Source organism: Poecilia reticulata, chromosome 10, assembly GCF_904066995.2.
Source record: "Poecilia reticulata chromosome 10, P_reticulata-male-v2, whole genome shotgun sequence".
NCBI lineage: Eukaryota > Metazoa > Chordata > Actinopteri > Cyprinodontiformes > Poeciliidae > Poecilia > Poecilia reticulata.
In genome coordinates, this window is record NC_088839.1 from 20,032,378 (window position 1) to 20,057,086 (window position 24,709).

The 24,709-nt window shown below is 39.6% G+C and overlaps 4 protein-coding genes across 9 annotated transcripts; 2 read left to right on the forward strand and 2 right to left on the reverse strand.

Moving 5' to 3' along the window:
* Window positions 1-1,345: 1,345 nt before the first annotated feature.
* Window positions 1,346-12,372, forward strand: fermt3b (FERM domain containing kindlin 3b). The gene is made up of 15 exons (XM_008420438.3): window positions 1,346-1,542; window positions 2,355-2,481; window positions 4,025-4,258; window positions 6,137-6,253; window positions 6,408-6,576; window positions 7,352-7,454; window positions 7,552-7,659; window positions 8,491-8,625; window positions 8,813-8,859; window positions 8,940-9,064; window positions 9,286-9,392; window positions 9,518-9,739; window positions 10,411-10,535; window positions 11,213-11,354; window positions 11,572-12,372. The coding sequence occupies exons 2-15, from the start codon at window positions 2,358-2,360 to the stop codon at window positions 11,749-11,751; spliced, it is 1,938 nt and encodes a 645-aa protein (XP_008418660.1). The 5' UTR covers window positions 1,346-1,542; window positions 2,355-2,357; the 3' UTR covers window positions 11,752-12,372.
* Window positions 12,373-12,995: 623 nt separating this feature from the next.
* trpt1 (tRNA phosphotransferase 1) lies at window positions 12,996-16,292 on the reverse strand. Of its 5 annotated transcripts, XM_008420442.3 has the most exons (9): window positions 16,099-16,215; window positions 15,655-15,857; window positions 15,521-15,572; window positions 15,242-15,323; window positions 14,593-14,762; window positions 13,620-13,797; window positions 13,481-13,537; window positions 13,260-13,370; window positions 12,996-13,180 (listed from the first exon to the last, which is right to left on the reverse strand). In XM_008420442.3, exons 4-9 carry the CDS (start codon window positions 15,294-15,296, stop codon window positions 13,158-13,160), a joined length of 594 nt encoding a protein of 197 aa, XP_008418664.2. In that variant the 5' UTR covers window positions 15,297-15,323; window positions 15,521-15,572; window positions 15,655-15,857; window positions 16,099-16,215; the 3' UTR covers window positions 12,996-13,157. The 5 variants fall into 5 exon arrangements, with proteins under 5 accessions (XP_008418664.2, XP_008418662.2, XP_008418663.2 ...); XM_008420440.2 differs by lacking the exon at window positions 15,655-15,857 and having other exon boundaries at window positions 15,521-15,601; window positions 16,153-16,292; XM_008420441.3 differs by lacking the exon at window positions 15,655-15,857 and having other exon boundaries at window positions 15,521-15,601; window positions 16,099-16,220.
* zbtb3 (zinc finger and BTB domain containing 3) lies at window positions 16,206-22,168 on the forward strand. Its single transcript, XM_008420439.3, has 3 exons — window positions 16,206-16,311; window positions 17,395-18,200; window positions 19,049-22,168. Exons 2-3 carry the CDS (start codon window positions 17,398-17,400, stop codon window positions 20,115-20,117), a joined length of 1,872 nt encoding a protein of 623 aa, XP_008418661.1. The 5' UTR covers window positions 16,206-16,311; window positions 17,395-17,397; the 3' UTR covers window positions 20,118-22,168.
* rnaseh2c (ribonuclease H2, subunit C) lies at window positions 22,051-24,341 on the reverse strand. Of its 2 annotated transcripts, none has more exons than XM_008420445.3 (5): window positions 24,163-24,341; window positions 23,262-23,416; window positions 22,939-23,051; window positions 22,697-22,816; window positions 22,051-22,356 (listed from the first exon to the last, which is right to left on the reverse strand). In XM_008420445.3, exons 1-5 carry the CDS (start codon window positions 24,324-24,326, stop codon window positions 22,333-22,335), a joined length of 576 nt encoding a protein of 191 aa, XP_008418667.2. In that variant the 5' UTR covers window positions 24,327-24,341; the 3' UTR covers window positions 22,051-22,332. The 2 variants fall into 2 exon arrangements, with proteins under 2 accessions (XP_008418667.2, XP_008418666.2); XM_008420444.3 differs by having other exon boundaries at window positions 23,229-23,416.
* Between the last annotated feature and the right edge of the window lie 368 nt (window positions 24,342-24,709).

Here is a 24,709-nt window from a genome sequence, read left to right on the forward strand (position 1 = left end):
ATGGCAGTCTGTTATCAAATGCAGCGTGGCCACAATGTGTCCACCGGATTGCGCAGGTCATCGTGCACCTGAAATGATAGGATTTAGCTACACTAATATTACACAGCTTCTAATATCTATATCATTACTCCTAACCTTTATCTCAATTTAATGACTCTTTTACAATGCTTAACGATATCCTTGATGTTTAACATTATTGCCAATGTTTATCAGATGTCAAATCTCCAGAAAAGTTTCCTTTTGCGTTAAACATTGGAGATAAAGTAAAACATTCCAGATACTGTAAACATAATAACAATGACAATTTAACCTCATATGACCCTAAACATCAAGGACAATGTTAAGCACTGGAGATAAAATAAAAAAATTGGGGACAACGTAAACATCCTGGACAACTTTAAACATTGGAGATAACATTGGGGATGACATTGTCTCCGAGGTTTAATATTGTCTCTTTTTCAAACATTTCAAAGGAATCTTCATGTCGAACCTCCATATTCAAAGACAAACTCCCAAGATTTTCTGGTTTTATTCATTTTTATTTTAACAGATTGTGGGAACATCCATGAAAAGAAATAAAAATGGTGACATAATTCCCAGGTTTTGAATGTTTTAGTATCTACTTTTGGGGATTTGAACTTGTATTAGTTGTTGGTTTGTTTTTTGGGGGGAGGGGGGGGTGGTTTATATCTTTTATTGGTGGGGCTCATTTCTTAGTTCGAAAGTTAAATTTTATTTATTGCCAATTCACAACAAATGTCATCGCAATAAACTTTGGAGTAATTTTAGTTCAATCACATGTACTCCATTTGCTAGTACAATAAGCTCAGTTGTTTATAAAAGGTGATATATTATATAAATATATTCTTTTTGGGCATTTTGGACATTTTCTTTTTGAAAACATTTAAACATTGATTAAATGTTTTCAAAATTTAATCGGTGAATCTGAAATTAATCTTTTAGATGTGTTTTAAAAACTCACTTTTAAATTTCTGTACATGACAAACCGTGAAGATATTTAATTCGTTTTAGGCTGCGCTTAATAAGGCACTCTTTAGTTTTACGTGAAACATTTTATTAATTTTAGCAAACACCTAAATTAACATTGTTATTTAGCCAAATCAAGGAAACTTGACTTTTGAAGTTAAGGAGTAATATCACACAGCCTTAAATTACTAACTTCTGACATGACAACCCACACAAGTGTTTTAAATGTGAACCACACACAGATGTTGCCTATTATGTATCATTCAACACAGGTCGTCAGTCAGAAGTTAACTGGTGTTCACATTTCCGCCTGGCGGAAACTGACAAAGAAAAAAAGGAACAAGATTTTCATTTCTTTTTTTCTTTTTTTTTACACGGGTGACACAAGCAGCAAAGGCAGAGGCTTCACCACACACCACAACCTGCCCTACCCAAGAGAGGCAAGACTGGTGCAAATTCTCACAGTAGACCAGGGAAACTTCTTCAGCTGTCTGACAGAGACAAGAGGAATCCGCCAGGTCCAGTTCTTAAAATTGTGGACGGAGGAGACTGACGGTACTGTCTTTTACAAGATGTCTGTGTTTGGGTGTAGGGGGGAAGCATGAGAACAGAGAAAACAGCACTGGGTTTTTATATTTTGAGCTTTTTTATGAAATAGAAAGATATAGAGGTAATTTAAGAAGTTCTTTATGACTCTATGAATTGGACACAAATTATAATTTATTATTTAAACATAAAAATGTCGAAAATGCCTAGGCCTTCGAGTAAAAGTGGAGAGTTTGAAGCATGTTATCTTTACGCAGTGCCACCATAATCTGTAGTTGTCTTGTAAAAAAGATTATAATTTTGAAACGTACACATCATTTAGACCCAGAAGTAAAATCTAATTTTATATGAGCTTTTATTTGTGTGCAGGAGGTGATTGTGTCACCATCGAATGAACAACCCAGCCCATGTTGGGTTTCTCATTCCCCTCCTGCATGCATTTGAAAAGCGGAAGTATGCATCCATGGTGATAGTTTAAGACCGAAACAGGAAATGCTATTTAAACTTGACATGTCACTCACAGTGTATGTTTGTGTGTCCATGTTACTCAGTATCAGGTGATATTGACCATGGAGAAGGGCTATCTTCCACTAGGCAGCACTTGTAAAGTTATTTTTATTGTTTCTATGTAAATAAAAAATAAGTAGGGAACATTTTTACTCTATCAGAAGTGATCTTATGTGTGTAATTTGTGTTCATAATGTTGGTTTTTATCCTGTTGGAGATGTCACAGGCTGTATTTTAGTCGATGTTCGTGTTTCTCCTGAGAACAGTCCTGTTTTCAGCCTTCCCTTCACACACTCTGATCTTGTCTCTCTCAGAGTATGGCGGCGTGGGATCTGTCAGTCAAAGTGGAGGACCTGGGGCCTGATGCCCCTCCTGTCACTATCAGCGTCGCCTCTGACCTCCACGTTGGAGGGGTTATCATCAAGCTGGTGGAAAAGACACGTGAGTCAAACTGTTTTCAGCCGTCTCTCTCAATCATGTGGGTCGACAGTAGAAACATTTTATGGGCTTGCGAATGTATTCATATTTAATTTTTTTTTTTCTACATTGTGCTAGATTTTAAGGAATTTTATTGGTATTTTATGTGATTATCTAAAACAAAACTTTATTGTTTAGTGCAAGGAAAAGGATAAATGTACAAATCTGAAAGTTATTTTGGTATTGACTCCGACATCCTGAAATAAAGTTGTCTTTATACATCACTTAGTCAAAAAAAACCAACTAACATTGCCCATCAATTCCACACCATTCCAGTGGAGAAACATGGTGGTGGCATTATCATGCTACGGGAATGTCCTTTTGGAAGGTGAACCTCCACACCAATCTGAAATATTTTGTAGTCTCCCCAAAGGTTTTCTTCCAGGATTCCTCTGAAGTGAGGTCCATTCATCTCCCCTTTAGCTTTGATCAAATTTACTGACTTTGCTGAAGATTTCACATTTCACACATGATTCAGTTACCATTGTGTTTCATAATGGGGATGCCTTGGGATGTGCAGGATTGGTTGTTTTAATAGATAACTTCTGAAGGCTTCTGACGTTTGTTGAACAGCATTTTGTTTAGGGACATCATACTAATAATAACCTTGATTTAGCCAGGCTTGTCCCATTGAGATCTGAAGATCTCTTTTACAAGAGAGATCTGGGCAAGGCTCATACGAAGAGAAAGGAAAAAACACTCAATTACAAAAGATAGTCACAATAAACATAGACATAAAATAAAACATATGTCATTGACTCAGGTAAAACAATTGCACTTCTGTATCTTGAAAGTAACGGGATCTAGCATAGTCTTAAATAAAATCTGATTTCTAGAGGTTGAAAACAAATTCTGATTTTTGTTTGTAAAGCAAATTGAAACAGAGTTTGTTTCTTTCACTTCACACTTATGCAACGCTCTTTTTTTTCTTTTTTTTTTTTGTTTAATCAAAGAAAATCCCAATAAAATATATCAGGGAGGTCAGAGTGCTTTTCTAAAGCTCCCAACAAGAATTAAATCATGTCGTACATTCGGCCTTAGATTCAGTTATATAATTCAATTCCATACAATTTATAGTACAGTACAGACATATTCAGCTGATGGTTTGATGTCACTTAGTGAAAGGTTATCTCTCCAAGGAAGCCTGTCTGATTGCATAGAGTAGTTGACTTCGGCAGCAATCCCTCCTCCTGAGCAAGCATGTGTTGCCACAGGGGGAGAGGAGCCTCTGTTTCTTCAACAGGAGGAAACATCCAGCAGAAAAAGGCCCAGTCCATCTGCTGCAACAGCTGGCAGTTAAGAGAAAGGAAAAAAACGGATAAACACAATAACACAGAGGGCCACATATACTTTCTCTGGGAAATAAATACCAAGTATGAAGACAGCAGTAATGTTTGTTGACACGTAGTCTGCCTGAGGGTATTCAGTGCCAAAGTGTTGTGAGATTAAAATAGTCAAGCATAAGTGTCTGTAACTAATCCAGGTATTTCCTTCTTGTCTTATACAGAGATGCAGCGTGACTGGTCAGACCATGCGCTGTGGTGGGACCAGAAGCAGCGGTGGCTCCTGCGGACAGCTTGGACTCTGGAGAAATACGGGATTCATGCTGACGCCCGTCTGCTGTTCATGCCGCAGCATAAGCCACTTAAACTGGGTCTGCCCAATGGTAAAACTGTGATGCTTAAGGCCTGCTTCTCCAACCCCGTCTTCCAGACCGTGATGGGAATCTGCAGGATGCTCAGTAGGTTTTTTTTTCTTCCCTCCTTTCTGCCTTTTTTGTCTTTCTTGCATTTTTATCTCAAAGCGTTGATGTTATATTTGAGTGTTTTCCCTCAGTCTCATCAAGCAGCTCTTTGACTTTCTTCATTACAAGAAAAAAAAAGGATTTCTCAGTCTTTCTCATGCTTTCATTTATTCTAATTTAAGCAGTGCTTGGTCTCATTTCCTCACCAGAAATCCCCAGAAAAGATAGCAGACTGAAAATGGTTTAAAAAGCAACAAACTTAAGGGAAATGACAAAACTGGCTTGGAAATAAAAAAGCTTACAGGGTTCAGGCTTTGACTGTCCTGACTGACACTAAAACCATAAATTAAGCTGGACACTGACTACCAGTTGGTGTATGAATGAACATTGCGAGTGTGGCTGTAGGTGTTGATTCTGAAGCATAGCATTCTTGGTCGCCGCCCTTCTTTCCTTGTTGAAATTAAACTGGTTTCTCTATTGTTTCTGTGAATGGGCAGATATTATCTATGAACAACTTAATTACAGTGATGAACTCCAAAAACAGACTCCTGTTGATGTCCCTACGGGACCTGGAGCAGCCTGTGTTTTTTTCAACTGTACAGCACTATTGCACCTACTAAAATTGGCCAGAATGGTGAGATTTGTTTCATAATTTAAAAAAATTTATGAAGAATATAGACATTTTTCCATCCACCAGTTTTCTTTGATCACATAGTCACTGACCTCATCTAAAAACTGACCTTTAACACAGAAAATGACTCAGCCTTTGGGGCACTGAAACGTTACTTAAGTATGACCTCCTGATTTGAGGTCATGGATGCAACGTTGTAATCATACTGACAAAATGCGAATATTTTTGTCTTTAAGCTACTTTTTAATTAATTTGAATGTATAATGTATAATTTGTGCCCAACCTGTAACTTCCTGGCCAACATCTTCAGATGTATGATAAATATTTCCAAAAAACAACATAATTTCTTCATAATGACATTTATTTTGAGAAGGAAAACTGTTCTTCTTGTAGTAAAACACCCACACAGCCTGATGCTGCCACCCCCAGATTTCACAACTAAGTTCCTGCTCTCAGACATTTCTTACAAACTTAACAAAGGTCAGGCCTGTCAAAACATTTCAGTTTTAGCTTCATCCGATCAAACTACATACATTTTTTGCACCAACCAGTTCATACCCATGTTAGGGTCTGTTTCATATCTGCTCTGACAGTGAATGGCTTGAAGTCTTGACTCATCTCTACTGTAGGGAAATGTACAAATGTTATATAAATAAGTATTACCAGTCAGAAGGAGTTTACTTATGATTGTTTTGGACACAGGAATTGACCAACCCAAATGTGGATCAGAAGCATGATCTATATGGTATTTAATTTCATAACTTATTGAAATACTTAAAGAGAATTGAGCTAATAAGATTAAGTGATAGTCAGTGCTGAAGGTTGATTTTGAGTAGGAGAGTTTATATAATATAGTTTTGCTATAGCTATTAATCAAGAAAACAAAACATTCTTGGCATCAGAAACTGATCATAATCTAAGAGCTTTTATTATTGTTAACCTTAATATTTCCTAGATCTGCCTTGTCATAAAGTTGTGCTTTTACATGGTGAATCTCTTCTCTTGCCTTTACCCATCTGTAGAGCAGGCTAGGGTTTTGTTATGATCTGCCATTGCATTTGATCTTTATATTTAAGAAGCCAAATATAAAGGATTCGTTACTATCCCAGTGGTAACTATAAAAGAGTAAATCTAAACCTAATGAAATAGGATACTGAAGGATTGCTCTAACATTCCTCAATATAAAACACGTTTGATATTTTATAGAGCTAATAAACATCTGTTCACTTTCCTGATCCCCACAGACATCCGCCATCCTGAGGAGCTCTCCCTCCTCCGACCTGTGGAGGAGAAGAAGAAGAAGAAAGACAAAGATTTGACAGAGGAGATCTACGACCTGACCGAGGTGCCCCTTTCCTCGGGTACACCCACCACATCTTTTTTTTTTTTATGCACACTGACGGCATATTGACAAGGCACAATGTTTGTTGAAAATATGTACATGTAAGACATTGCACTTCCCGTTTTGAGCCTGAATATCTCACAGCAGTCTGTGCACTCCCACTTCCTGTTCAGTTTCCCGGCCCTGTCTGTATAATGGCATGCCAGCTCATTTCGCTGACTCAGAGCAGATGGAGGGCGTCTACAAGATGCTGTCAGTCACTCAGCCTCCTCCTGCTCCAGAGGTCATCGCCAAGCAGTACCGCCCAGCAAGTGTGGTGGACAAATCTCACATCCACGGCAGGTACATCTGCTTCTAGTTCAGGTGGCAACATCGTCCAAGGAGCTCCGCTTTGTAGACGCAGCAACTATTTTTCTTCTATTTTTTGTTGGGTTTTTTTGCAAAATTTACACAATCTAATCTGAAGAAAATACCTCAAATTTTCCTGTATGATCTAATTTTATAAACTGCAGTTTGTTTGAGGAACATATTAGGACACTGCTGATGTCTATTCCCACTTAAAGTTGCTAAAATTACACACTGGTCTGCCACAGCAAGAGGACATGATTGCAACATCATTACTCATCATTTAAATTACATTTGTCACTTTAACTCACAAATATTTTAATTTTCTCCTGACTGTTGAAGTGAGAGTGAGAACCACGTTGAGACTGTAAGTGCTGTCTGAAGATGATTAGAAGATTAATTTTTTAGCAATATTTAAATTTATTGAGATGTGCCTGTGTATTTAGAGGATTTTGGGATTACTTGAACAGCTTTCAGGTGCAATAGTCTTTTTAGTTAAAAACAAAGAAAAAGAAAAAACATTTTGTATCTTTTTACTTTTTTGTCTCTTTATCCTTCGTTTTATTTCTACGTTAACTGATTGAAGAGTTTACAAGGAAAACAATGACAATTTAAAAAAATAAAAATATTGTATTCTGGGCCCTTTTTCTTGTTTTTTTACAACAAACTTTATTTAACTCTGAAATTAATTTAATGCAAACACAAACATTATTGTATATATTGACTCATAAAAACACAAACCCATGCAGGCTCTGTGGTTTCCCCCCCTCAGGTGGTTGGATTCGTCACGTTGTCTCATGCAGCAAAGCATCCAAGAAAATGACCGGCTGTGGCTTCGCTTCAAGTATTACTCTTTCTACGACATAGAACCCAAGGTTTGTGTGTGCTGTTTTAGTGCAATCATTGTGTGTGGGACTGGTAATGTGCTGAACGCCTTTAACTCATCCATCACCTCAATCTTCACCCTGGCAGTACGATGTTGTGCGTCTCACCCAGCTATATGAGCAGGCTCGCTGGGCCATCCTGCTGGAAGACATTGACTGCACCGAGGAGGAGATGATGCTTTTTGGAGCGCTGCAGGTAAGATAAAAAAAAAAAATGCTGCTCCTGCTGATGAACGGGGATCTGTGTAACTCTCTGAGGGAAGTGGATCATTTTCTCATGAAAGCTTTAAATGTCAAAGAAGATAGACCTATATTTTAAAGCTTTTTGAGAGAGAAAAACTATCAGTTGAACCCACAACTGTATCAAAGACTGAAGTCCAAACATTTAAGCCACACAAGTATTAGCGGAATAAACTCAGAATGCCTTAAAAGGCAGCAAAATGATAAATTCAACATGTACAAAACGCCAAACGTCTCATGCCAACTGTCGAGCACGGCGGTGGAGTTATGGTAATTTGGGCTTGTTTGAATGCGAAAGGACTCATTCACTGAGTCTACCGTGAACGTTTCTGTGCACAAATGTGTCTAGAATCAAAACTGGATCATTCATCAGGGAAATGATCCAAACACAGCAACACATCTAGAGAAGAATAGCAGAAAAAAGGAAACGACTCAAGAGATTGCAATGGGCTAGTCCAAGTTCAGGCCTGAAATGATTTGAAAGGATGTGGCAGGACCTTAGGAGAGGTTGAAAGAACTATAAAAAGATGTGAGACCAAATAGGACAATAATTCCTGGTTGTTCCAGTGAAATCTACAGAATTATGAAGTGGACTCCATTTTACACTTATTTCAGGTTTTTGATTTTTATAAAACCAACGCATCAGAAGCTGCTGTTTATACTTGTGGGTATTTGAGTAATTTAAAAAGCTTCCTTGCAGATACAGTAAACCTGCAAGCTAACAGCTTCTTTAAGAGGGAGACACTTACATCTTTTTCTTTCCTCTCTTACATGTAAAATCATTTAGTACCACATCAATAAGGTGGCCTCGTCAGAGCCCCAGATGATGAGCTCCAACGCGGCCCTGGACGACCTGGAGTCGGCCCTTCAGTCCCTGGAGGTCAAGATGGAGGGAGATAGCAGCTCCGCCTCAGACCTGCTGGTAGCTTGGATTTTAATTCTTAATCGCTGATACTAAATGAAGTTCCACCTTTGAGCAACTGAAATGTTTTATTCACTTAGGTTTTATTTTGATTGATTGTAGTAATAATGATATTAGGGGGGAAAAACATATCGTAGGTAATTTAACAAGAGGAGCAGAGAGTCATCTTTTCTGAACTTCTATTCAGGAAAACATGACAGCACCAGAACTCAACGACTACTTGAAGATATTCAGGTCAGATTTGAAAACTGATTCTCATATGACTTGTAGAAAATATTTTTGATGAAACCAAGCGATGCAACTCTGCATTTCAGGCCCAAGAGGCTCACGCTGAAGGGATACAAGCAGTACTGGTTCAAATTCCAGGATACGTCCATCTCCTACTTCAAGAGCAAAGAGGAGAGCATCGGAGAGCCTATTCAACAGATTAACCTTAAAGGTACAGAGAACAAATTTTAATTTGAAAGAAAAAGTTGTTTTATTTCATCGAATGATTAAACATAAACAATTTGATAGATGAAAAGGGGTTCTTCTTTAAACCGATGTTTCCCCCTTTTGAAAGATTGCTTGTCAGTGAAACTGGTGTTCATAATTCAGCTTTTCAACAGCTAACCCCTAATTATCAGCTCTCGACGTCCTACTTTGCTTTCCTGCTCTTAGGCTGTGAGGTGGCTCCCGACGTCAACGTTGCAGCGCAGAAGTTTCTTATCAGACTGCTGATCCCTGCACCTGAAGGCATGAACGAGGTCTATCTGCGCTGTGAAAATGTCAGTGCCATCGTTCTGTCGTGCGCAGCATTCTGTCTACTTATCTCTGTCTCGCCCACTCGGTTGCGCCCACAGGCACACCTGTCTAACCCCCTTTCCTTCTGCCTGTGGTTCGTGTTTTGCAGGAGCAGCAGTACGCTCAGTGGATGGCCGGATGCCGGCTGGCCTCCAAAGGCAAAAGCCTGGCAGACAGCAGCTTCCAGAGTGAGATCCAGAGCATCCGTTCATTCCTGGCCATGCAAAAGACCAACTCCGGCTCCAGCAATAACTCAGCCGCCAGCGACGAAAGCATAAACACTCACAGTTTGGTGTCACCACGCTACCATAAGAAATACAAGCCCAAACAGGTAGAGGAAGAAAGAGTATTTGCACCTCTGCAAAGCCAAAATACACGACAGTATTTATTAATCTGGTTTTAAATGGAACCTATTATGCAGAATTCAAATTTTGCACATTTATATACTTCCATTTGGGTCTCTACTGCTTCTAGAACCAGCCTAAGCACTTAGAGAAAACCAGCCAGCCATTTTTTTGGCAATAAGTTAATGGTGTCTGGAAAATGAGCAGTTTCAAAAACTTCCCAATTGTTAAGTCTCAACCTACGGGCACTGTGCCGTTGCCAAGCAACACCAGCAAAGCCCAGCTCGTCACGTTGCAACCCAAGTGGAGCTTCAGGGCCTTTGGTCAACTGGTTTTATGCATTTAAAGTGAACAGAGGATCTAAAACATCTCATTCTGAAAGGAGCTCAAAATAGGCAGAATTGAGTCAGCAAAAATCTCATTATTTAAGAATGATTTTGTGCAAAAAAAACGTAATGAACATGTTTTGTGTAGCCCATAGAATTATCCTAACCTGTTAAAGGAAACATGGGTCGCCTTTTATCTGAATGTGTGTGTCAAAAAGCATAAATGTATTTTTCATTAAAGGATTGATGTTAGTACTGTAGAGCTAAGGAACTTGTCTTTAATTTTAAAACGTAATTATATCTAAGAGGTTTGCCTGTGCCTGCTCCGCCAGCTGACCCCTCGTATCCTGGACGCCTACCAGAACGTAGCTCAGCTCTCTCTGACAGATGCACTGATGCGCTTCCTGCAGATCTGGCAGGCTCTGCCTGATTTTGGACTCTCGTATGTGGTTGTCAGGTAAGGTTTAAATAAATTTGATGCTGCAGAACACAGGAGAGTGGATTTTGGGGCCCCAAAATCCCTGAAAAATCAGAAGGTGGCAGTAGCACTTTCTGATTATAATAGCAAACAGGCAAGGAAGTTGAAATAACAACTGAATCCCTACCTTTTGTTTCTGTTCATGTATAGGCTAGTGTTAGTCCTGCAGTACAACTGGCTGCTACAGGAATTTAGAAAAGTAGTTGTGCAATGAGCCATGGTTAAAACTGTGTGGGGTTGTGTGTAAAAAAAGTTTCTGATTTTTGTCAAGACATGGTAGTTTTATGAGATAATTATGGCACTATGTGCAACAAAATGTAAATTACTTGGCAGTTGTTCCACTGGTGTTGCTGACTGTTATTTTTATATTTATAATAAATAGCACCATAATTAAAGTTCCCCTAAGATTGATATGCACCAAGTAAGGAGGAAGTTATAATTCCTAGTCAAACAAAGCTCTTTATGTTGAAAGTATTGCCACTGATGACCACCTCCTCCATCTCCTTACACATAACTGAGCTAAAATAGTGATGAATGACAATAAGCATGACAAAACCATGACCAAAGATAGGCCTAGAAGTACAAAATAATGTGTGAAACAGTGTTGTAGGAGCTTTGTATGAGGTTTATTAATATAAATGTTTTCTGGCCAACAGGTTTAAGGGTAGCAGAAAAGACGAGGTGCTGGGCATCGCCCCGAACCGCCTGATCCGTATCGACCTGGGGGTGGGTGACGTGGTGAAGACTTGGCGCTACAACAACATGAAGCAGTGGAACGTAAACTGGGACATAAAACAGGTCAGAACACATGCTGCTATAGCAGCTCAAATTTTAAAATTCCAGTTACCTTCAGGTGTTTCATGACTTAGATGCCCAAGATTGCATAAGGTCGCGCTGAAATGTTTTAAAATTATGCAGTGATTGACTAAAAATATTTTAATTGCATTTTTTGTCGTTTTCCAAAAACCTGATCACTTTCTCCAACTACTGCCTCCTCCTGTCACCTTTTGTCCAGATGGCCATCGAGTTTGAAGGGAACGTGAACATCGCCTTTGGTTGCGTGACGGCCGACTGTAAAATTGTTCACGAGTTCATTGGAGGCTACATTTTCATGTCAACGCGCAGCCGTGAGAAGAGCGACACGCTCAATGAGGAGCTCTTCCATAAGCTGACCGGAGGCCATGAAGCGCTATAATACTCAAATACACAAAGACTGATTCATAAACTCCCTCTATCTGAGAATCCCACCAGGAAAAACACAAAGTTATGGCTCATCTGTCATCCAAACAAACAGATTTTAATTTACCATCTGCTCCAAATGCACATGATGTTTAACAGAGAGTTTAGGACTCCAAACGTCCAATATTGAATCCTTTTGTGATGGACCGCTGCTGGTGCAAACAATACAGGGCCCAAAACCAGAAGCCTGGTGATCAAACTTATGGAAATACAAAGCTGACTCAGACAGCCACTTCTCTTTTTTTTTTTGCCTGACTAACAATAACTGTAATTAGCGTTGCTCTGGAGGGACTTGTATTGAACACTGCTTTAACAGCCAAATTCAGTTAATAAAAAATATACTTTCTGAAGAAGCTCATTTGTCAAAATAGTTTTTTTTATTAGGGTGATGTAATATTCTGATCATAAATGTCATGTTTTAATTAACTGTAAGCAGAAAATCATAATTAAGAGAAATAAAAAGCTTGAAAACATCAATTATTAAACTTGACTGTATTATCCCAGCAGAGAATTTAAAAGTGCACGAGTTAACTGTTTAAATTGAACATATAATAAAGTTTTGTCTTATCTTCTGTCACCGTGGTCACAACAGCACTCATTTGTTTTCTTGCTGAAAGCTCCTAACCATTTATCTCAATCATGCAGAGTGTGTGTGTTTCCATAATCTTGTAAGGAACTGTTGAGGCTGCCCGTTAAACCACAGTGTCTGCATCCTGTTTCCTCAGACTCAGGCTAAACAGAGTATCTTCATATAGTTATTTATTTAAAGTTGCTTCTACAATTGAGCTCTACATTTAACCTCATCCTTCCTATCATCAGCAACAAATTTTTTCGGCAGTTTTAAAAAAAACATTACCGCAGATGCTGCTAGTATTTTGATGAAAAGTTTTGGCTTCATGAGCCCATTCTTTCATGTGTTTGCTGTGTCAACAAAGGCTCTCTTCTTACTACAACTTTGGTTAAATCTAAAGGCAGTGGGGTTGAGGGGAAGAGATCAAAGGGGGCTAATTACAAATACATGCCGAATAATTAGATTATTTGTAATTAGAAAACCCTGTACCATTTTCACTCCACCTGATATTTATTTGTCTTTACTTTGTCACATTAAATCCCAATGAAATATGTGAAAATTTGTGGCTTTAATGTGACACAAATACTTTAGTAAGGCACAATGTAGACAAAAAAAAGTACCATGTCAGCTTATATTTATCTGGGTAAGAATTTATTATGAAAATAAAATTGGGCTGTAAGTGTACGTCCTGTTATTTATAGGAAATGTAAAACTTGTGTAGTCATGGAAACCAAGAAAACATACAGCAAAGCTGGATTCAAGCTTGGCGAGAACATCAAGCGCAGCAGCTTTTACTGCAGGGGAAGGATGCATCCTGAAACACAGCACAAGAAATTACACAACTGGAATGTCGTTTGGCTTCTTAAGAAGAAATGTGTTTTAGTTTTCCTCACTTGTAGGCTTGAGTTTTAGGGCTCGGGTGAAGTATTTAGGAAGGAGTTTACCCTCAGCATCACCTGCAGTCAGCAACACACCATTCTCTGACCAGAAGAACTCAATACCATCTGTACAAGCCGGACACAGACACATAAAACACTTGTAAAAGGATTGATTTCTTTACTCACACAGGGCGGATGGAGAGGATTAAACTGCAGCCATTACCAGCTAATCTTACCAGCCAGAGCTCTGGGGACATCAATAAACACAGCTAGGTCACAGTTTTTCCTCATTCCTGGTGGGAAAAGAAACAATGCTGCTATCTGATGTTCAGCTCGTATGAGCTTCTATTTTTTGGATTCAAACATAGAGGATACCGCTGATGACGCCATCTTCCCCTGGAAGTCCGGTTGACAGATGAATATGAGTCCTATTCATGCGGCTCAGACCCTGCTGTTGAATGGATGGCCAGTTGCGAAGGTAGGAGCCATGAACGGCTTCGGCGGGGCAATCGGGAAAACCAGCTAGAACTGGTTTTAGCTCCAGATCCATGGCCTGAGCAGAGATGAGATTCCTGATGAGATTTAAAGTTCATAACAATTTGTTCAATTAGGTAAACATTTTTTTTTACAATTTTCCACATATCTGACTGGCACCAAGGAGAGCAGAAGTGAAACTCAGGTAAGCAAAGAGAACTTCTTTACTACTGGGATGACTGTGGCTCAGTGTGGGAAGATTAGTCATTTTGCGGTCTAAAGGTTGTGTGTTCGATTCCAGCTTCCATCGTGTTGATGTGTCACTGGGTAAGGAACTAAACCCCCGGCTTCCTGAATGTGAGTGTGGTAAATGTGGCTAATGAAAAGCACTTTGTGTAGTCATGGCAAAGAAAAATGCAATATAAACTCAGTCCATTAACCATCACCATTAACTGACTGCAAAAGAAAACACTAAAGCCACCATGCTGTCACTATCACACTGCATGTGGTCAGCTGGAAGTTTTCCTGTGTAAAGGAAGATCTATTTTTTCACCATTATCACCACATGCCTGTTCAGGATGTGGGACTGCTGCAAAGTAAAACACTTGATGCAGATGCTTTTTTATCTGTTCATAATAAATACGGATGGCCATTATCAATATCTGAAGTGTACAGTAACTTTTATTGAATTATACTGTATTTAGCTGGATCAGAATTTGTACACTGTGCCAGAATTAGGTTGGTTTGAATCTGAACCAAATCGGATATAATTGCAAATACGTTTAATTTTCATCATGACAATGTTGTCAATTGGAATTACATACTAAAACTTAAATGAATGCGATTTAATTAGGAATGCGTCTGCTCTGCCTGCCTGTAGTGAATGTCCCTGATTGGCTCGAATCTGCAGCCGGCCATCCTCTGGGTGGGAGCGGAGCTTGAAGCGCTGCTTGTCATTTGTGGATACGACTCTCTCTACGTCTTCTAATGTGTACATGTGGAACTGTGGGTGAGCCAGGAGGTCCTCCACAAACAGAAAGCCATCTGTGAAGATACAAGTTGTACCAGCTATGGTCACATTTTACAGTTTAGTTTGACTAAATCTACATGATATTTTTAAATTGTTTCCATGATGCAACATTTTTATATATATATGCAAATCATTGGCTAGACATCTGTTGAGTGAAACATTATTGTTGTCAAAAATAAATCAAATTCAGTTCAGTTTATTTACATAGAACTAATTCACAACACATCATCTCAATGCACTTCCCCCAAAAAAGTAAGATTCAGTTCAATCATACAATCAAACGATGCAGTCAAGTTCAGTTCGTTACTAAAACTGTTTTAAGAAGTTTATTATGAAAAGAAACTACAACTGCAAGTAGCTTTAAACTCTTGCAAGCCCATAGAAAATATTCCTAGTTCAATTCTTCTGTGTTTAGCCGCGTCTCTCTCCTGGACGAATTAATCATAACAAAAGTAATTAATTTCTGTCTGAAACTGTGAAAGTGTCATCTCACCAGTGGCCATTTGAAGTCCCATCTGTGTAGCTCCATGACGAAGCACATAAGACATGGATTTAGACAGATGAACATCTTTGTCCTGGTGGTAAAGAAGATCTCGTTTGATACACACTCAACTCTCTTCCACCCTAATAATAGCTATGTTTTATATTTAGAACCAAGCCTGCACTGTGTCAGATCTGTCATGCTGCCTGACAGCCAACAGTACACATTTTTTAAATCAAAAATTAGGGAGGAAACACATTGGCAAACTGGTTCAATTAATAGGGATCTCACCTCCTCACTACGCTTCCCTCTGCCTCCTCTTTTTCCTCCTCTTCTTCTTCCTCTGTCCATTAAAATATAGGTAGATCAGACCTTGTGCAGGAAATTTAGGAAAGAGTTATTAATTGAATTAATCTACATTTTACCGTGACAACTTTACGCTTTATTTAGTAGTGTCAGTGCCTGCTCTATAATTATATTTAAGAAGCAGTCGCCCATATTATTTTGTTCAGTAGATTCAGCAATCGTCCTGCTTGTTTCCATTTCCTGTCTGTTTCACACCTCCGCCTGTAGGTGGCAGCACATCTTTGTGCGGTGAAGTGGCACCACAGAGGAAAAGCCGCAGCCACTTTTGAGAAACATAACAGTTGATACAGGTAAATTAATACAGTATTTACATTTGATATAAGGCGACGAAGAAGCGTTTAAACGAATTGTTTCTGGTTCAACCCCCACTCAGCCTCAAAGCTTCCGGCGCTAAAATTTTAACTCAGGCGTTGAGCTAATTTTGCTAACTAGTGTTAGCATAGTTGTGCTAATGCTAATGTTTTTGTGCTTGAATAATATTCGGAGATATTCGTGGTTTTTACCTGATGTGCACAATGTTGTGAGGCACGTTTCGGTTTTTCATCTGCAATGCATACCTTGTTAATATATGTCACATGTTAAGGTTCAGTCCTTTTCTTTGGACGCAGAAATTCAGCCTGGTTGCCATGGAGAGTAGGATACGGTAAAGCAAGACAGCACTTGGAAGATTCAGCAGCCAGAAAGGAGTTTGGAGACGGAAACATTCTGTCTTCATCGTGAGTTGTTTTTTTTTTCATTTTTTATATATATATTTGCATATATATTATGTCAATTAGATATTTATAATCAGCACAAACACAGAAATAAAACCTATGCAACATACTTATTCACCATTATATAGATAATAAAATTCAAGTATATTAAACAGACGTATAAATATGAATTGAATTGAAAACCACTGATTATTGCTCCATCAAAGTGTCTGTTTGTGGTTAATAGGATGTATATGCATCAACTGAGCATTTTGTCCTGAAATTGACTTGGAAACAGAAATAATGGGCAAATGTATGGATTTGAGTTTCACAAAGACCAAATTATGATTGCTAGACGACTGTGTCAGAACAGAACCAAAATTGCAGCTTTTTTAAGGTGTTACTTGTCTGGTCGGTATATATGAAAGAAGAAAAAGTGGTGAGCTAGTGACAGGGTCATGGACAGCAAAGGTTCATTGATGAAAGTGAGCCATGAGCTGATCTGATCAATTTTCTGGGAAACTCATGACATCTGGAGACAACAAGCTTGTTAAAGTGATGGAATGCCTAAGGGAACTTTTTACTGTGATACATTTGATTCTACATTTCATTTGAATGTTACTTGTATGGTTGCAGACCATTTACACAATTTTATTTCATTTGCATCCAACCAGTGTCAAAGCAAAAATATTTCAAGAAGAATTAAAGGAGTAAAACAAGTTTCAGATGTTGGCTTAGCCTCCATATTTCCCAGATCGTAACACAATCAAGCATCTGTAGCATGTACTAGACATACAAGTGTGATTCGTGGAGGTCCCAACCTGCAACTTACAGAACGTGGCATGTTTCCGCCAGAAAGGCAATGCTGAGTTGGATTAGAAATGTGCTGAGTTGACGTAATCAACAAAAGATGTTAATTGTAGAGGTGCCAGGGAGGACAAAAACAGAAAATAAACGTTTTCTTGTTAAAAAATGTTTATTTTCTTGAGAATGCCACATTTTGCATCAATTAACTTGAAATATTATTGTTGTGATTCAGAACCTTTTGGGGGATTTTTGTATTGTTTTACCTTTCTACAGTTGATTTGTATTCCCTTCTTGTCTCAGGTCATGGAGTTTCCTCAGCATTCCCAGCAATTGCTCTCAGCTCTGCGATCCCAGCGGCAGCGGGGCTTCCTTTGCGATTGCACCGTACAAGTGGGCTCATCCCGTTTCCTGGCTCACAGGGCAGTTTTGGCCTCATGCTCGCCTTTCTTTCACATGTTTTACTCAGACTCTCCAGCGGGGAGCAGCACCAGCAGCTGTGTCACACTTGACAATGACATCGTCACATCTGCTGCATTTGGCTTGCTGTTGGACTTTGTCTATGAAGGTGTGCTGCAACTGGACGAGTCTCCTCCTGTGGAGGACATCTTGGCTGCCGCAAGCTTTCTGCACATGAACGAGGTGGTGAGAGTGTGTAAGAGACGGCTGCAGAGGCGCGGGCCCCTGGCTGAGGCCGACAGCACACGCTCTGAAGAGAGCGGCGGGTTGAGGAAGGCACCAGAAGCAGCTGGTGATCACCCAGCTGAGCCCCTGGTGGCCATGGTTGCAGACCACTCAAATCCGGTGACCACAGCAGTGCCTTTGTCCTCAGTATCTGAAGTGGCAGATGGGACTCAGTTGGAGTGTGTGAAGTCTGAGCAGAGGACATGTGGAAGTTCATCAAAGATACAAACTCCTCTGAGCCCTGACCTTGCTGATACCACCCAGCCAGGCATGGATGGCCCTCCTTTGCCCCCAGCAGGGGAGCTGGTGCAGAGCCAGACAAACATATCTGCCTTTGTCCCTGTAAGTCTCACCAAGATGAGCCCAGGGGGTCAAGGCGAAGGATCTGCTCTCTGCAGTCCCTGCAGCACCACAGAGACATACAGGTAATGGTCTCTTGTTCCTTCCCCGTTTTAATCAATCTAAATTAAAATATGTGTGTCCTCCATCTTTACCTCCAGTTATTATACTTTACAAAGGTTTTTAATTTTGTGGTTTCTGTGTAGATTATCCAAAAATTTTAAATCTGAAACATCTCTGTACAGTGAACATAGTTGATCTGAGAAACCCCACTAACAAACTTACATATATGTAAGTTTGATAGTGGTTTGTTACTAATATGTAAGTTAGTTCCTTTATGGCACAGATTAGCTTTGCCTAACCCCACGTTAGATAGATTGTTTTGATTTAAAATACAGATCACATAAAGAAGGCTGTTATAACAACAAAACATTTTAAACTGTCTTTAGCATCTTATATTAGTATGTAGCACTTATTAGTACTTAACACTATTATTGCATTTAGCATTAGTAGCTGTGAAGATGAGTCTGTAGGTGTATTCCTTGTAAGAGGACAGAAACTCTGACCTCACCTATTAGATTTCAGTAACACTGTCGAAATTAAGCTGTCATGAAGCAGAAAACGGCTAACTTTTTTTGTCTTCTTTATGCAGTAAAAACTCCTCTGTTCATCTCTACAAATTGCTACTGTTTATTGCTTAAATAAATGAAGGAGCAAACAAGCAGTTAATGAGTGAATTGACCCATGACCTGCATTCCCAAAATAGGTATTTTTGTGTTATTAAATAAAATGAGTAAGTGACAACATCTGCATAAAACATAGCATTGATTTCTTTTAATGTACAGATTACTGGAGGCTTTATTAGCTTATCCAAGGTATTCTTGTCTCTGTTCTTTATATCTGATTTTGAATCTGTTTATCTGTTTTTAACCAGCTACAGTGCGATCCAGCAGCCTTCCTCCTCTTCCTCCTCTCTGCTTCCTCAGAGCCAGTCTTGTGTTCGGTCTGTGGTCTCTCTCAACGTTTCAGAATCCCACCTTTCCATCGGAAGACATCCAGAACAGCTCAGACCGTGTGCTGACCGTCCTGCTGAGAATCTCTCTGAGACTGACCGCAGAAACATTCTTACCAGAGAACAGAGGATGGTCAAGTCAATCCAAGCACCCACCCTGACCAAAAACTTCCAGACCAACTCCAGACAGTCGGCTCTTCAACAAGCACCATTACAAATCAGAATCCAGAGCGCAGTAACGCTCCAGCATCAGAGCTCGGACCTTCAACGTGCTCCTCAAATGCGAACGCTTCAACGTATCGAGGACGAAATCGAAGCGCCGCTTGTGGCTGGAAGACCATCACGTCCTCCAGGTGGAGCAAGGACAGGAGACAATGAAGAGATTTTGAAAATCAAAGAAGAGGCGATTATTATTTCTGACGAAGAACTAGAGGAGGAGAAAGAAGACATCGGGGAGAAAGAATCGGTGATGGATGTGGAAGAGGAATACGAGGAGGATATCCAGGAAGAAGAGCTGAATAGTCCTCATTTTGTTTCCACACATTCACAGGGACTCCTACAAATAAACCCTCATTCAAATGACTACTCCTTTCCCCTCTCACCCTCTTCCTCATCTTCCGGTGCTGGACCCTCCTCCCAGGACACTTCCTCCTTCGCTTCCTCCCTCGTTCCTCCATCCTCCTCTCAGCAACATCCGGACCCTCCCGGCTATTTCCAAGAACTCCAGGACTCCATGGGCAACTTCGTTGAAGACGTGCCAACATGTGGGGTCTGTGGGAAGACATTTTCATGCACATATACTCTAAGACGCCACGCCATTGTGCACACACGCGAACGGCCTTACGAGTGCCGCTACTGCTACAGGAGCTACACGCAGTCTGGGGATTTGTACCGACACATCCGCAAAGCTCACGACCAGACGCTGCCCGCTAAACGCAGCAAGGGAGATACAGAGGGACCCCTGCTGCCGCAGGCCCCTCCTCACTGCTAACACGCTACACACTTATTCCCAAATATGTGAACTTTAACCTGATCTATCCATCCATCCATTTTCTTGACACCCTTGTCCCTTAGTGGGGTCGGGAGGGGTTGCTGGTGCCCATCTCCAGCTAGCGTACTGGGCGAGAGGCGGGGTCACCCTGGACAGGTCGCCAGTCTGTCGCAGAGCAACACAGAGACAGACGGGACACACAACCATGCACACACACACTCACACCTAGGGTCAATTCGGAGAGGCCAATTAATCTGACAGTCATGTTTTTGGACTGTGGGAGGAAACCGGAGTACCCGGAGAAAACCCACGCATGCACAGGGAGAACATGCAAACTCCATGCAGAAAGACCGGGGCCAGGAATCGAACCCAGAACCTTCTTGCTGCAAGGCAACAGCTCTACCAACTGCGCCACTGTGCAGCCCTTAACCTGATCTATTAACACTGAATCAAAACTTACATTTAGTAGTGGAACAATTTTTATGATCATTTATTTGATTTTGCTTGTCTTTTGTGACGTTTTTAAAACATGCAACAGTGTTATTTTGTGGACAGAGAGTTTTCACCAAAGTTAATTAAGTTTGTGGTTGTTTAATTATCTGTTGAGAAACTCCAGAAAAAAATTGGATTAGAATCACATTGACACCTGACAGTAAATCCAATATGCAGTTCATTACGAAAGTAGCCTTAACTCTTGACCAGTTTCGCATTTAGTGATGTTAAAACTGCAACTTTTTGTAAGGCACAAAGTACAAAAATTAACATTATATATTATTCACTGCACAACCCCATGTTTAAAACATGTGGTTTAAAAATTGAGTAATAAATAATTTAGGAGTAATCTAAAGTTTAGATTTAATTTATCCTAGACGTTTAGCAGTTGTTTTTTTGTTATTCTTACACTCACTGGTATTATTCAGGTTTATTTTTGCCCTTTTCACAGATTGTTTGTTCAGATTACAAATACCAAACTAACCTAATGGTTCAGTTTCACACCCAGGTTAATATTTACTACTGTGTTAAAAAAGCTTTTTCAAAAGATTGCACAGGTAAGAAACGATCGATAAAGACCAAAAAGCCTCTCCTAACAGCAGCAGCGGTTGAATCTCCTCGTAAGCACAAAAGCAAAACATGCTTCAGTGGTTTGAGTATCGGCTTGACTAACGTTGACATATCGCTGTAAGAAAACCATGAAAAATTTTACCTCCTACTTTTTTATATCTGAAGAGCATTTTATAGTTTAGGTTGTAACAAATTATTTTGTCATTGTGAGTTCAGTTTGATAGTCTCATAAGGTTGTAACAATTGGTTATTAATGAGCTTTATTAAACCGTTACAAAGAATTGTACACCAAGTTGTTTACCATGTAAGTTCAAAAAGGAATTGATATTATATAAGCTGTACTATGTATTGGTGTCCTGTTACTGTGAGCCAGCAGATTTAGATGGAGATAATTGTAATGTTGTGTTTTGCTATCAACAAGATGAAGCTAAAAGTTGGTCACATTTCTGATGCATCTCTTTTCTGTAGGTAAATTTCCGACGGTATTTATTCACTCCATTTTGCCTCGCATTTCATTCTTTGAGTAAATTAAACAAACCATTCCAGGTTTCAGCTGATTCATACTGCAACAGTCAGGACAATCCGTTAACATTTAGATTCACTAAACACCTGCACTTAATGGACCAACATTGGCTCACCTCAGACCGTTTTTCACTACACCCATTTCATGCCTTTAACCGGAGCCAGGAAACCAGATGAAGGGTGGAGTAAAAAATAGGAGGTAATCCACTAAATGTTTGCCTTATCTTAATGTCTTTGTATGTGCCTGATTGAGTCTGTGGAAGTTCTTGTTCTGCACTATTTTAAATGTTTCAAGACACTTTCTATAAAAAAAATGTTGAAATTACAGTAAAACACAAAAAAACCCCAAGAGTTTTAAGCTGATACTTTTAATGGACAACAGCAGTGATCATTTAGAGGGTTTTGTGAGTGCTAATGTCCAATATCTAAATGTCACCTTGTGAATAAATGGTGTTCTGTGGCACAAATGTTTGATTGTTTTACTAATTCACAAAATTCTCTTCAGCCGGTGTTTTGGTTTTCTTCTTATTTACAAAAAAACATTTTATTGCTCTGAGACATGAACACTACATAGATTAAGCAGCAATAAGTGGGCTTTGCTTGTGTCACATGTAATCAGCCTCAAGTGTCTTCAGTCTTCAACTGTCCCATGGATCTATGAAAATACAAAAGATGAGAATCAGCCAACATGCGCAACCTCTTAGATTCAGATTTTATTCCAGAATACATTGATAGAAATGAAGGATTGCTGTCGATTGGGAGTATTTATTACACTCAAGGGTAAGGATCTTTTAAAGTTTGGGAGTTAAATGATTTATATGAAAGGGGTTTTTTTGTCAGAGTGGAATAATATAAAACATAATTTCAGTGTTTTTACAAAAAAATGAGAATTTGGTGTGAATTTTCTTGTGCCCACACAGGCTCAAATATATACATACAACCTCACTAATATTTGAATTATTTTAGTTTCAAAGTGAAGTCCATCAGTGACTCACTGCCTCAGCCAGCTCGGGCCAGTCCATCGCCATCACCACGGTGTCGTCTGAAGTCGGAGGTGTTTCCAGGTTCCAGTAGGTGAGCTTGTCAAACACTGAGGTCACCTTCACCGTCCTGTCCTGTGGACAGAGAGTCATTGGCTTGTATCTGATGTTCTGCCTCACATGGACAGTGGATTTCCACGTTTTCATGAGCCAGAGAGTTGGAGAGGTTTCCGCTGCTGTGGAGAGCACGAGTTTACCTCCTGGTCAGAGCCATGTCTGTCGACCTCCTTCAGAACCAGACCCGTGTAGCCGTCAGGACAGCTGATCTCCTGTCCCTTTAACCCGCGTCCTCTGAATGACACTGTCTTGTCTGCAAATGGACAGATATGTTAGTTACAAACAGCATAAAATAGCACATAATTATGAAGTGGAAGGAAGATTATACATCTTTACTGCTTAGCTAAACTACATCATAAACACTTTCTAAAACATGAAGGAGAAATGTGACTAAAACACAGCAGTATTGTAATTTGTTGACAGGTATTACCGGTAGCAAATACAGGTCTGTCTGTCTTTGTACCTTTCTTGTTTTCTTTTGCTGTTGCAGTGAAATACTGTGAGACCTGGGCGAGCCCATTGTGCTCAATCTCACAGGGCATAAGGTGGACCGGGGCTTTCTCTGCCCGCTTTAGTGAGGACAGCTGGAGACAAGTAACGCTGGCCTTACAGGACATCCTGCAACCAGAAGACAAGAGAGGAGAAATTAACCCTAATTTCTTTTTCAACATGAAGTCATTTCAGGCTTGATTATTGATCAATTTCTAAGCTACATGATCTGTTTCTAATTTTCCATCTACAACATGAAGCTGTGTGGAAAATAAATGCAAAAATCAGGGACAGTTTCAGATTCGGCCTGCAAAACAAAACCAAAAATAAAACGTATCAGTCAGTTTCTCCGAGTCCAGCAGTTTTAAATGTTATTTTCCATTTTGTCTGATGCCTGTTTAAATTTGCAACTTTAATGAGTTAAAACATTCAGCTGTGAGATTTATTCCCTATTTGAAGACATATTTAATTTATGTCACTCTCGCATTGCCATTTTGCACATGTGCAGTTTCAGTACTGTATACGAAGGTGAAAACCATACAGAGCCTATCGGCACAAACACCTCAAACCAACAATAAAGCATGGTGATGAGTTGGGCTTTACTGGAAATGTATCTTTACTCATTCCAGAAATAGTAAACGGGAAAGACCGAATCATTTTAATGATCGACTTTTACGTAAAACCCCTGGAATAAAACGGTGCACTTTCTTCTTTTTTACTATGACTGAGGCTGCTGCTGAGCTGGATCTGATGCTCCGCCTTGGTGAAATACAAAAGCCCACGGCTTATTAAATAAAGACGAAACAATATTTGTTTCACTCAAATATCGCTAAACTGCAATGGAAAAGATTTGTACAAAATAACACAATTATTACCTTCCTTCTGTTTTCCAAATGTAACATAAAATGTAAACATTGGACCGTTTCCTATGGTTTCCGCCAGCTGTCTTCTTCTCTTCACTAAAACATATTTTGGCGCGGTGTTTCGATTCAGGCAGGGGATACTGCCCCCTGCTGGTCTGAGGAGGGATTATTCTCATCTTCTATTGGACCCTGCGGTCGTTAGTTTTTTCCTAATTGTTCCCGTTTAGATTTTAGGTTCAGAGTAGCATCATAACTGCTGTGAATATTACGTGAGGTAAACTAATCACCTAAAGGATAAACTTTTCTTAGACTACTGCACTGTACTAACATCCCTGATTTTCTTGATTTCCGCTTCCAAATCTCCAGACATTTTTATTTGCAATATTTTAGAATGATTACATGTTTTTGAGGGACTTTAAAGTTCTGATTTTCCAGCTTCTCATCCATTTGTTTGTCCGTTTTCAGAAAAATATTAATAAGACTTCATACCTCAGCAGACCATGTGTTTGCTTATGCGAAAAAAACAACACATCAAATTCCAGTTTTAAATTAAATCTTT

Bases quoted from the DNA above. Each gene is read 5' to 3' on its own strand.
- fermt3b (XM_008420438.3), top strand. From the start codon at position 2,358: ATGGCGGCGTGGGATCTGTCAGTCAAAGTGGAGGACCTGGGGCCTGAT. The intron at 2,482-4,024 runs GTGAGTCAAACT...TGTCTTATACAG, and splicing joins CAAGCTGGTGGAAAAGACAC to AGATGCAGCGTGACTGGTCA. The intron at 9,740-10,410 runs GTAGAGGAAGAA...CTGCTCCGCCAG, and splicing joins AGAAATACAAGCCCAAACAG to CTGACCCCTCGTATCCTGGA.
- trpt1 (XM_008420440.2), bottom strand. From the start codon at position 15,580: ATGGACAGAGGAAGAAGAAGAGGAGGAAAAAGAGGAGGCAGAGGGAAG. The intron at 13,538-13,619 runs GTATCCTCTATG...TTTTCCCACCAG, and splicing joins GGAAGATGGCGTCATCAGCG to GAATGAGGAAAAACTGTGAC. The intron at 13,371-13,480 runs GTAAGATTAGCT...CGGCTTGTACAG, and splicing joins TGTCCCCAGAGCTCTGGCTG to ATGGTATTGAGTTCTTCTGG.
- zbtb3 (XM_008420439.3), top strand. From the start codon at position 17,398: ATGGAGTTTCCTCAGCATTCCCAGCAATTGCTCTCAGCTCTGCGATCC. The intron at 18,201-19,048 runs GTAATGGTCTCT...GTTTTTAACCAG, and splicing joins AGCACCACAGAGACATACAG to CTACAGTGCGATCCAGCAGC.
- rnaseh2c (XM_008420444.3), bottom strand. From the start codon at position 24,326: ATGAGAATAATCCCTCCTCAGACCAGCAGGGGGCAGTATCCCCTGCCT. The intron at 23,417-24,162 runs GTAATAATTGTG...TTCTGGTTGCAG, and splicing joins ATTTGGAAAACAGAAGGAAG to GATGTCCTGTAAGGCCAGCG. The intron at 22,817-22,938 runs GTAAACTCGTGC...CTCTGTCCACAG, and splicing joins GACATGGCTCTGACCAGGAG to GACAGGACGGTGAAGGTGAC.